Genomic DNA, 13,100 nt, shown 5'->3' on the forward strand with positions numbered 1-13,100 from the left:
GCCACGTTATGAGATAATGTGCCCCTGTGCCATTATTGGTATAATAATAATAGAAAATCTATACAATATAACTATAAACATAAATATTATTTGTCTTATCGCATTTATTAATGATGTAACCCGACCTAGTTAAAAGGCAGTTGCGGTGATCGCTCTAATTATCCACGTAATTTTCCACGTATTCATATAACCTACCAGTAACACGTGTCATAAGGCAACAATTAAAATATACGCGTTTCATTCTAACCTATACTATTATTGTTAAAAGGAAAGAGATGGCATCACTCCCTGGACACTTCGTCAAAATTATAATCGTACTTCTGAAATAATAAACGGCCGTGAACTTACAACAGTGCGAATCGTATAAATTTTATCACCTTACTTATTTCTAAACTACAAGACTGATAGAGTAATCCTTAGATTAGTCAATTCGGGTCCAATAAAGATAGATACAGATTAAAGATCAACCTCACCGATCCCTATCTTTGCCGATAACATTGTCGGCTTAAATTTCACAAATGACAAATAGTGATAACACACAAAATGGGATACGAAAATCTTCGGCTATCAATACAAAACTATTTCTCTCAGAGGAAGAACCTAAAAGTGATGTAGCTGGCAGTGTTATGGACGGTCTCATGATGGAGAACTCCGAAGGTTATAAAGTATATAAATCTAGATGGTTGATGCTAGTGTTTTTTGTATTGTATTCCGCGTCAAACTCCCTTCAGTGGACCCAGTATACGATAATTTCAGACATTATAGTGAAGTATTATGGTGTGAGAAGCAATGTGGTGTCTTGGACGTCTATGGTGTATATGATCACGTATGTGCCTTTAATATTTCCTGGTAGCTGGCTGCTGGATAAAACGGTGAGTTTTATTTATTATATTTTTTTTAAATATATTTATTGGGATACACAACAGGAACTTGGAAGAAGACTAACAGTTATTTTTTTTAGCTTCACGGTGTTTCCCGCATATAGCAGGGTGAACTTCAGCAGAGGAAACCTAAGAACCTTGTATTAAGACATTTTGTCCCCATTAAGACGTTTTCTTCCCCGACCTCATTACATGATATGATATATTAAAATATCAATTAAATTTAATTTACTAATTACAATGACTTACTTTGCAATCATTTCATAATAGGATTTACAATAAATAAAACAAGAAGAGATTTAAAAAAAAGGACGCCGTGGCGCAGCGACTTTTTATTTTTAGTTTTGAAGTTAATGCTGTTAGCCCTATTGGCTTTTACAGCGACACCGGTTGCTTGTTGACACAGGATTCTAAAATATTAGTTAATAAACGTTACAAATAGTTATTTTTCCGCAATATTCGGAATAAGGTTCTCTCTAATTTTCCGTTCATATAAAATTTCGTACTTTAAGTCTTATTATCAGTTCAAGTATTTCAATTTATGTGAAATTACACATGATATCTACAGTGTTATCAGGTCAGCTGTTCACTGTTTCATAGAATGACTAGCGGACGCGCGCAGCCTCGCTTGCGTATTTAAGGGTGAATTCTAATAACCCATGAAACATGTGTTCAATGAAATATTTTTAAGAGTCTAAATTTCAAATTTTATAAAAATCGGTGCCGAAATAAAGATTTTTCCATACAAACTTTCAACCCCTTATTTGCACCCTTAGGGGGTGGATTCTAGAAAACCATGAAACATCTGTTCAATTAAATATCTTTAAGAGTCTAAATATCAAATTTTATAAAAATCGGTGGCGATTTAAGAATTTTCCCATACAAACTTTCAACCCCTTATTTGCACCCTTAAGGAGTGAATTCTAGAAAACCATGAAACATTTGTTTAATTATATACGTTTAAGAGTCTGAATTTCAAATTTTATAAAAATTGGTGACGATTTAAAAACAATCGGTGCCGAAATAAAGATTTTTCCATACAACCTTTCAACCCTTTATTTGCACCCTTAGGGAGAGAATTCTAGAAAACGATGAAACACGTATTCAAATAAATACTTTTAAAAATCTAAATTTCAAATTTTATAAAAATCGGTGCCGATTTAATTTTTTTTCCATACAAACTTTGAACCCCTATTTCACCCCTTTAGGGTTAAAAATTATCAAAATCCCTTCTTAGTGGATGTCCAGATCACGAAAGTAAACTTTTGTCTAAATTTCACGTTTCTACGCAAAGCGGTTACGGCTGTGCGTGCGTCTTACCTCAGTCAGTGAGGACAAGTCCTTTTATATATATAGATATAAGATATTGTCGTTTGAACGACTGTAAGGATTATAGTTATCTTCGTATAATCCTATATTACTTAACTATAAAGTATAAGAGTTTTACAATCGCCACGCCATTTTATTTATTAGCTTTGTCCAATATAAAACTAATTGCTTTTGTAAACACTATATTTTTACGATAATTACATAGGATTTGGCTTTTAATTAAGCTTTTTCACATAAAAGAATATCCGTTCTTTATGTTCAGGTGTTAGATAATTTATGACTTTTGATAATGACTGTTTGTGCCAATTTCATTCAAAAGTAATTACCATAAAAAAATAATGAATTCATAATTTTTTATGGTAAATGAGGCCAGTCGTGGCGCAGGGGCACAAATCTGTGACTGTAAAATCGACCGATTTTATGGGTTCGATTCCCACTGGAGAAAATGAAGTATTTAAAATTTCCTTTCCTCTCTCTGGTAATGAGGTAAAAGCGCGGCGGTGCGGGCGAGTCAGTCACTCGACACGCTATGCCACTATATGTCGAATCCAGATTTCGGCGGAAAGTGGGGAACGGAAGTGTCTTAATGGGAACACGTTGTCTTAACTTTCTGCTATGTACAGGATCTAAAATATGTTTCGGCGCAAATTGTATTGTAACGATAATTTCCGGGAACATCCTTTGACACAAAGTTCATGCACTGGCACGCTTTCAGGTTTATGCTACGTTAGGTAGATGTTGAGATGAATTTTGAATATATTATAGCATAGGTACATGGATTTTAAGGCCCTACTGGTGAAGCGGCACCATAGCTGACTGTACGTTCGAAGGTTGTGGTTTCGATTTCCATTCGCAGGAATGGATTTTATTTACTTGGTCTGGTATCAAAACAAACGCCGGCGTTCGTTTCTCTCATTTTACACGCAATGCACGGAGAATTAAGCGGTGTGTGAGCGGCGGAGTGTCTTAACACTAAGTGCCTCTGCCTACTATGCTAGATGCGGCGACAAAGCGTGAACCTCAAAAAAAATCTTAAGACCGTGTATTTTTCTTTGAATATTTCTTCATGTTTAATATCATTCAATGTGACATTGGCGAATTGATTGCTCAATTGACACTTCCAAGAGCACAGGACTGGAGCTACAATAATATAGTATAACCTCACTTTAGATGCTAATAATTATTAATGAGAATGTTACGTACATTTCCTATAACAGTGCTGCAATAGGTACAATTAAAGTAACATAGGCCCAATTATTATAAATGCGACATTTTGAATTTGATTTCCACCCGGATTAATGAATTACCATTTCTCGCTCTGGTGACTAAAGGTCCTAGAGGTTCTCCTAAGACTGGAAATTTGGTCGGTGCGTCTTAAAACGAGGTTCCCTCTGTCTACCCCGTTATATGGAGGATGTAATGTGAAACTATATAAAGAGTTTGTATTGCAATAAATAAAAAAAACATAGCACTTAAAACTTTAACAAATATCTAGTTTTAAACATTTGTATGCAAACTTAAAGGAACTGCAATTAAACGCACTTCACTTGGTTAACTCCATTTCCTGTTGCATGATATCGCTTCGGGAGTAACTTTAAGTAGATTTACATACCAGATACTCCAGAACTTGCAACATATTCATGATCTATTACATTACATTACATAATCATAATCTATACTTACAATAAAATTCTGACCGATCGCTGTCTGTACAAAATTGTATGAGAAAATCTATTATTGACCACATTTGTCAATGTAAGAGAATCTAAAACAATGATTTTTAACATTTATAGCAGTTTGTCTGTTTGTCTGTGCACGTCAATCTCAAAAAGTTATATCAATATAAAGTTTGGATTTGCATATTACAACTGCTACAGCTGTTCACGAAAGTAATTCAGATTGATAAATAAATAGTTGTGTAGTTCTAGCGGGCAAAGCCGCGAGCGAGCCTAGTTTTATTATAAGACTTTAAGCTACTACTAGTGTAGTGTTGCTTAAAAAACATGTAGTATAGCATAGAAGAAGATAGATTATCTGTGGCAGGAGGGTAATGAGAAATGTGGATGTGTAACGGATGTAGTCCCCGCGCTGTTGCGAATGATATATTGCGGGTGAAGTGTCGTGCGGTTCAATTTAAAGCGTTACTAAAATTTTAATTAAGTCCTTTCGCGCTTGAGGGTAGTTCTCCAACGACGTCAGAAGCTTGTGGGTTTGATTCCCATTGAGGGATATATTTAAGGAGAATATTTCTTTTCCCCTTTTCTACCAAATAGGAAAAAAATATTAAAAAATTCTATTTTCAATATAAACTAATGGGAACCCGCAACTATCATATACCAAAACCTTTTCACCGGCGCTACAAAAACAAATTTATGTGAAAATATTTTAATATCCCGACACAATTTAAAACACAATGTGTGTTTGAAAGAATCCATTATCTATCAACCTAACAACCACGTTCACAATGGTTAGCAGGATGATATATGGCGGCAAAAGTGCCAAGCCTGGAGCTTGAATGGCTTAGTACGTGTGAATTTCATTTTTAGGCGTGTTTTCATCTTGTATTGTTATTAATAATTAGGTTTATAAGTTAGGTTGAGTTATGTTGTTGACAGATTAAATGAAAATGTTTAACTTGTATGAGTAGCTCTGCGCTTTTTCTAAATAGTGGAGAATTTAGTGTTGAGACACTCTGTTCCAGAGTTACAAGAAGTATCGATTTTTTCGGGACGTCCTGAATTTTAGCCCCAAATTTTAATGTCGCGAGCTGGACAGACATTGTCCCGCTTTTCGAGAGTTATTCCACGCACTTTGAGAATTCTTTTTTAATTTTTTTTTAATAAGTTACTAACAATTCCACAGATAAAAATCCCGCTTTTCTCTAATATAAAATCTGCTTTCTTCCCCATTTTTCACCTAATTTTAAAGGCATTCGGGAAGTGGTAGAACTGAAGAACTCTACATCACCCTTGCCTTCTTACCAGAGTCAGTAACTGAAAATAATAAAGCTGCAGCAGCTTCCCTATCTTATATACTTATATATTGTTTTTATAAGGCAATTAACATGCGAGAATTTTAAATCTTGTCTTATAATATGATAATCTAGTATTAAGATACTCCGCCCACCACTTTCGTTCATTTCAAAGACATTGTTCTAGATCTACTACAGTAGTTCATAATTCCTACAGCACCATTATTCACAGATAAGCCTCCATGCCATATGTCTTGTAATCGCGTTTTGACTAGCAGGTTGTCAACTAACGGTGAAACTTACAATTTATTACCCAACTAGTGGACCCGGACGCGGCTACGCCTGCTTCAACTATAAGAATATTTATTAAATATATTCATGAAATTATTTTCAATTTTCAATAGAATTAGTAAGAAAATATAAGCTTAAATAATCAAAAGAATAATAAGTAGATACACATTATTAGAAAAAAATATCTGAGTTATTGAAATTAACCAACAATAGGATTAAAAGTAACTAAAGGATAGGTATTCTCAATATTAGAAAAAGTACCTAAAGTTTTCCGTGCGTGCGTACATAGATATCGACTCTACGAAATATCTAAACATTTCTCTCTATTAAGTAGGATAATTTTAGCGAGCAATATCAAATAAAATAAGAAGAGAACCAAAGTGTAATTTAAATTAATTATAAACAGCAAATAATTACATAAACATTTACAATAGTTCGAAAATGATTGATTGATTTCTCGAAATATGGCGTTTCGAGCGTGCCAGTTGAGCACAATTCATTTCGCCAATGTCACGTAGTTCGAAAATGTATGAAAATTTATAAAACCGTCAACGTCATCTGCCCGTTCGCGTCGGTCATACTCGCCTACTATGCCGCCCGTAGGCTAGGTCATTCCGAATCAGTGACATCTCCTTAATTATTTATTAGAATGTTATACAGTAAACTATAATTTCAATCTAGATAAAATGCTAAAAGTGACTATTATATTTATTTTCCTAAGGATGAATATCAAAATGTCGCGGTAACGGTTGCATAGCGACGCGACGGTTGTTATTAACATGGCAGAATAAATTGCATGTCAAATTAGAAAGTATTTTAAAATATATTAGTTTATATGTGTAATGTAATGTTATATAGCCTATAGCACTTCGGAAGAATGCAGCTTTTATACAAAACAAAAACAATGAAAATCGGACCAGTAGATCCAGAGATCTTAGCGTTCAAACAAACAAACAAACAAACAAACAAACAAACAAACAAACTCTTCCGCTTTATTATATTAGTATAGATGTACTACAGCTTGACAGATGTGACGCTAGCACAAACGAGATATATAGCTAATAGGAAACGGGCAGGCGTTTGTGATGATTTTAGTCAGTTCTTGAGTAATTGCTATTAGAAATTCACAGGCGCTGATTTTTTAGTTTTTTTATTTTGATTTAATGTAGAAAAAATCCAGACAGATCTACAGATCTGTCTGGATTTTTTCTGCCCTGCAGGGATACAGTGATACATCACTGTATCCCTGAGAGGAGACCTAGTATTCAAACAGTCTACTTTCCGGCCAGTTTTTGGGGTATTGCGAGTTAAGTAGTGGAGCTGAAAGTCACGCTTTGCTGCTTTAATCACATCTTTTTTTAGCTTTACTCTGTATCCCGTACGAATCTGGGAACCTAGTTCTAAGACACTTCATCCCATTGACTCTCAAACTCTGACTCTATTGACTCTGAACTCAAACTAAATATTTTTTTTCTCCGAGTAGGAATCCAACCCACCATCTAAAATTAGGAAATATATATATTTTTAAACTTATATTTACTTCAAAATGACAGTCCTCCTATATAATGTGAAGTTTATTTAAGCTTGGACAAACATTTTAACTTTAGATTAGTCTCGGAGGAGGGCAGCGGTTCATTTTAATACTTGCACCAGTCAACCCATAGTGGACTTGACATTAATCATATGTATGAAATGGGAAGATAATGGTTTGTAATAGGAATATAGTAAAAAAGAACTTTGAAAAATGTATTTTTTTTTAATTTTGGCCGAGATGGCTGTATTCCGGGAACTTTTGAACCTAGTGTTAAGTTTAAGACACTCCATCCAACTGCCTTTGAAACCAGATCGTGAAAATAAAAATATTCCGGGTCTAACCCACTACCATTGCGTTTACAGTCATACGCTCGCGCCACTGCACCACTACGGCCTCAGGGACAAATTTTATTTCATTTATAGTTAAACGCTTCTCACTCTATCTTATATATTACGTCTAATTATGGAGCAATTTCGAGACAGCTGCTCGACTAACGACCTCTGCAATTTGCTGAAGACGCTTTTCCACTTTCCATACAGTTTAATTATATATCTTAGGAATGACAGGAACTTGAGACAAAGTATTTTGTGCTAGTGTTCGTCCGCGACTTAGTTTGCGTGAATATGTACAAAGTTAAATTATATACGGGAATTTAACAATTATTTTACTAAAACAGTTTTTTTATAGCAATAGCAAAATCATACAATCCTTCTTAAAGAAGAGAGATGGGAGGGATGAGAGTGAGTAGATAAGAGAGACAGTGTGCGACCTTGATTGACTTTCGAGGACACCGTATCGATGATTTAGAAGAAGGCAAGGAAGTCATTTAGAAAGTATGAGATAATAGCCTTCCTCTGCTCTCCATACATCTATGTACATATATATAGATAGTAGAGATCTCATGTATGAAGAGGTTGATGACAATGTACATACGACGCGAAAGTGGTATGCCAAGACAGTAGGTACTTTTTGGTCTTTTCACATTCAAACAATAATTAACCTGAATTGTATAAATTCAATATTGGAATCTGTTAAAGCTTGTGTTCATCATATCTTAACAACAAGAAAGTAAGATTTTTTTTTTTTAAATATATTTTTAATGTTCTTGTATTTTAATCCTTTTGTCTGCGCTAACCCTAAAATTTGGTAAACTTCGAAGACGAAAATTTTGTTACAGACGCCGAAGCACAAAAGTGATGAATTCATACTTTTTGAGTTACATTGCCTAAGTTGTTTTATAAGTAAGAAAAGATGCCTGTCAGGTCGGTCGCCTTTTAATATAAAGGCTTATTAAAAACTTTTACATTAATAAAAGTAAAAAAATAAACACTAGGTCATAGCAGCGTAGCAGCACGGCGTCTAACTACGCGACGATTATGGGTTTTAATTACCACTCAGGGAAAAAAATATTTTAATATCTTTGCTCTGGTTATAAGATACAGCGCAATTTTGAACTTTGCTACATGTAATGAATGTCTCGACGTAATAGAGGCCAGGTTTTGAATAATTTATTAATATTTCATTGAAAAAAATTATTACAAACTTACATTTGTAGTTCATTTCAAACAAAATGAGTGCATAATGCATATGCCCGCTAGCTTAAGTTTGTCAACTTTTATGAGTTCTACAGTGTACATACCATCGACGCTGAAATTGTTACGAAAGCCTCAGTCGCAAGTCCGACTCACGCTTAACCGGTTTTTTTATTAGTAAAACTTCTGACAGAATACTAGATTTGTGGGGTGGGCACAAACTAGCAAAGACCAGAAATATTTCTACTACCATGTCTATAGTGATAAATTTTGTATTTTAATAATATTTTTATAGTATATAGGATTCACGTACTTACGTACGAGTATTAAAGCCAACAAAACAAAGTTGCGGGCGACGACTAGTTTTTGTATAAAATGCTGATTTGTCGGTATAGTGACAGCTTGTATGCCTATATAAAACAAAGTACTGAGCCTTTTCTCCCTTTAGTATATATAAGAAGTTTTGCTTAAAATATTATTGAATTGCAATAAAATTATCCTATATACTAAATCCCACCCTAAGACATTTTTAGAGACATTTTAGAGATTAGTACCTACATTTTCAATAAAAAACATAACACCTTCGTTTATTTATAGTATTTTTTTTAAATCAGGGCTGTTCAACCCCAACCCCAAAGCCAGGACATTTTTTGCCCGCGAAGAATAGCTACCCACTTGTAATCGTCAATCGTACGATTGACTGCCATCTCCAGTCACTTGCCAATTAAGAGACTACTCAAGGAACACTGACCAGTTGCACAATCCAGCTATAAATCCTGGAAATTCAAAATCTTATTTTGAAATTTCTAGATCTACGACAATAAAAATACCTACTGATATGCGGCCCGCAGACAGTTTTTGATGCAAAATTTGTGCCCAGTTCCATTAACGATTGGGCAACCTTGTTTTAAATAAATTAATAAATTTGAAATTGCTTGTAAACGCGATGAATGTGGGTTCGAGTCCCACTCGGGGTAATAAATAATTCTCATTTTGGGAGGAAAGCAAAGCGTGGCGTTCAGTTTCGTCACTTGATACACAATGTCTTGAAAATTGGGCGGCAAGTAAACGGAATGTCCGATCCGATAGGAACGGAGTATCTTGAATCTTTGCTTCCTACCTTGCTGTATGTGGGATACAATTTCACGTCGTTTGGGAGTTCAGAAGTTGGGGGTCCAGCGTGGAACTAAAAAAAAGAACTAAACATAAAGCCACAGGAAATTCCACCTAAAACAACACTTAAATAGTACCTACCTACTATAGAATTTAAACAACGTATAAACAAACTAAAACATGTACATTCTATGTACATTTTGCCGGTATGACATTGTTTTGGAAGTGTTCCATATCGGCGAGTTGGGAAATGAGCGCTTCACATTCACCTGCCATGCCGGCCACTTTAGCTTACGCGTATATAAAGTTACACTTATTTTTTTGAAAATTTTAACTAAATATTATAAACATTCTGAGTAAAATTTTATTAGAGAATTAGAGAATAGATTTGATACCGGTTCTTTTTAGAGTTTCTTAATTTAAAAGTATAAACCGGACCACCTATAAGATCACTTTGTTAGACTTCTAATCGTCTGTCTGGTAAGATCACTCAAGGTTGGAAGGTGGTATCAAACTGAAAATAATATTGAATATTTAATCAGCGATTTTATAAGAGGAAAGAATCTGTATATGTTTCCTTTCTCTTCTTCCGCTACATATTAGAAACATAATATTAATTTTTTTGAAAAATGTATTATTAAAACTAACTTTCTTCAGTGCATTTGAACTTATTACATACAATATACTCATTGGGTTAATCATTGACTTAATTATAAGTAATTTAAGTTATCAAATAAAGTTAAGTATAAAAATACATAATTGCCTGACTATTTTACTAAAAGCTCCCATTTCTTTATCATTAAAGTAATGATGTTGATAATGACTTTAAATTTAAAGACTTTGTCTTTATCGAATAAGAACTGAACTCCTGAGTTGGGATATTAGTGCCCCGTTAAGCCCCGCTACTCAACAGAAAACTTCTTAAATATGTGCGGTAAGTAAGGAACGGTGTGTTCCCTCAGCCTACCCGGACCCTGTGGGATACAGAGTGGAACTAAAACTTTTTATGAAAATATATTTTAAAGTCGCCTAATTGAAAAAGAACCTGTCTTATGATATAAATGTTGATATATTTTTTCGCACAGAGCTGAATTTCGATATAAATCTTCTATACACCTTTACAAATAAAATTTCCAAAGTGCCTATCGATCGCAACTTTATTGCAAACTTAAAGTTTGCTTATATTTTCGATGTGTACCTATTACATAACATAAGTAGTATACTCACGAACACATATTTTTACTTGATTTTATATTAGCTTAATCGATTAAAGGTTAGGTGTTAATTTATATAATCTACTTAATGTTTAATCCGTGGATTTAGTTAAGTATTATAATATAACTGGCGATTCACGATTATTTATATATGTTTTTAATATATGTATATGTGTATATGGTATGTTTCTCTCGGTTATCAGAGCACTAGGGTGCAAAGGAAGCGTTAGGCGTGATTGAGGAAAATTGAAAACAGTCGAGTGCGGGCGGCCGCGCGTCTCGCACACCTCGTTCGTCGTTACAGCAAAAATACGCGGGAAATTTGACAATAATACTTATAACCTAAGACAATAATATATACAGCCTAAAATATATATTTATAAAATTATTAATGTGCCATATTTAAATTAAATACAAAGAAGAATGACGGATTTAAAGAATTTAGAAGTCAGCGGCAGCGTGATGGACGGTGTGGCTGAGAAGGGAGGCTTAGGGGATTCCCCGAAGAAATCTCCCGTTGAATATAAGGCTTATCCGATCAGATGGCTGGTTCTGTTCATATTCGTTCTGTATTCAGCCACGAATGCGATGCAATGGTTGCAGTACAGTATAATACAAGACGCGGTGGTAAAGTACTATGGGGTTAACAGCATCACCGTGTACTGGACCTCGATGGTTTACATGATAACTTACATACCACTTATCTTCCCGGGAAGTTATCTGCTGGATAAAACTGTAAGTACCTTAACTAATTATATGCTTATTACAGGTTTTAGTCGCTATTTACAGAGTTAAAACAGATGAGGTTCTCAATTTGGTCAGTGTATAATATAATATGTTTTTTATGTATGTAAGTACCTACAACACCAATTATTATTTGCGATTCTTTTTTTTATCAATCTCCAGTGTTTCGCAGAGTATAGAAAGAAAATAAACTTTCATTAGTTAGCTATTTAGTTTGCATAACGTTGAATACCGTGAATAATAGAGAGGCGGAGTGAAACAAATGTGAAGACATTGCTATCCTTACGTACCGCAAAATTTTCAAGGCATTGTGTGTTGAGAGGCGCCCTCTTGTTACCAGAGCAGGTAGGAATCGAACCCACGACCATCGCGCTTACGGTCAGGCTGTGCGCTGTATGCGCATCGACGGTTGTTACTTACAGACCGATTTGAAGATATAATCACTTGAACATTTTCCTAAATGGACGTCTAACGAAATAATCATGTTGATGTCTTTCAAATGACAGCGTCTTAATTTTAAATACTTCAAGATAAAATAGTATATAAATAGTAACTTTTTATGTTTGTCATTATTTCCATATTCTACATACTAACTAACGTATATAATGTAGCAGTTACTTTTTAAATACACTGTTTTTTTGTTATTTTATTACTTCGAGGCCATTGTGGGGCGGTGGAACTGCGTCGTATTATAAGCGTAATGGGTGTTGGTTCTATCCCCACTCGGAGGAATAATGTGGTGGTAAGCTATGTGCAGCGTTGAGTTCCACCATTCAGTGTCTTGAAATCATGGAGAAATTAGTCCAAGGTTCTTAGGCTCAAGGTCTTATGTTTGTCGTCCCTGCGTGCTTATGCGGGATAAAACGTGAGACTTAACTAACACACACATCATCACAATCTTATGCGATCGGTAAAATTTAAAGTTATAATTGTTTGCAATGAATGTCATTTATTTCATTTAACTATGTTTTTTTATAAAAAAAACAACGATTTTTTTATCGAAGTTTATTTATCATTTGTTTATTCAGTTCGAAAAGAATAAAGTGTTTTTTTATAAATAATATTTATGTAAACAAAATTGATAGAGCGTAAGAAATTCGTTCAAAGGATGACATTGGCTGTTGTTCAGTATTACTAAGGAATTTCATTTTATAAGTTTAGTTCGGTTTAATTTTCATAGCGTGAAAAGAAAATTAAAGCAAGAAAAGAGTGTATTAGTGGAACTGGACCCTTTGCGGAATTGAACCCATAACCGTGACGTATACAGTCAGAATCTGTACCATTTTGCCACGACGGTTTTAAACTGTTCTAAGCCGTTTAGCGATTTGAAGCCACAACCCCTTGCATTTGATTATCAGATTTGAATTCTGCACTTCTTAATTGCGATATTCTTTAAATAGCTTTTTAGCTTAGAATGAATTTTAAATAGTTTTATACTTAGAATTCTAGATGGACACTTGACATTTTCAACGATCCATCTCATATTCAAGT

The 13,100-nt window shown here is 34.3% G+C and overlaps 1 protein-coding gene across 7 annotated transcripts in view; it reads left to right on the forward strand.

Annotated features, from left to right (window-relative positions):
- HisT (Histamine transporter) overlaps positions 1-13,100 on the forward strand; it is a 40,381-nt gene that overhangs the window by 4,941 nt on the left and 22,340 nt on the right. For 3 of the 7 annotated variants that reach the window (XM_085192182.1, XM_085192181.1, XM_085192183.1), the window contains exon 2: positions 269-872. In XM_085192182.1, coding sequence (XP_085048308.1) covers positions 519-872 — 354 coding nt within the window. In that variant the 5' untranslated portion in view covers positions 269-518. Of the gene's footprint in view, positions 1-268; positions 873-11,113; positions 11,601-13,100 lie in introns of those variants that run through there. The other 4 variants (XM_085192185.1, XM_085192186.1, XM_085192188.1 and 1 more) reach the window with 4 other exon arrangements.

The sequence above is a fragment of the Heliconius melpomene genome, chromosome 10 (assembly GCF_056956725.1).
Source record: "Heliconius melpomene rosina isolate 202511_hmr_F chromosome 10, ASM5695672v1, whole genome shotgun sequence".
Taxonomy (NCBI): domain Eukaryota; kingdom Metazoa; phylum Arthropoda; class Insecta; order Lepidoptera; family Nymphalidae; genus Heliconius; species Heliconius melpomene.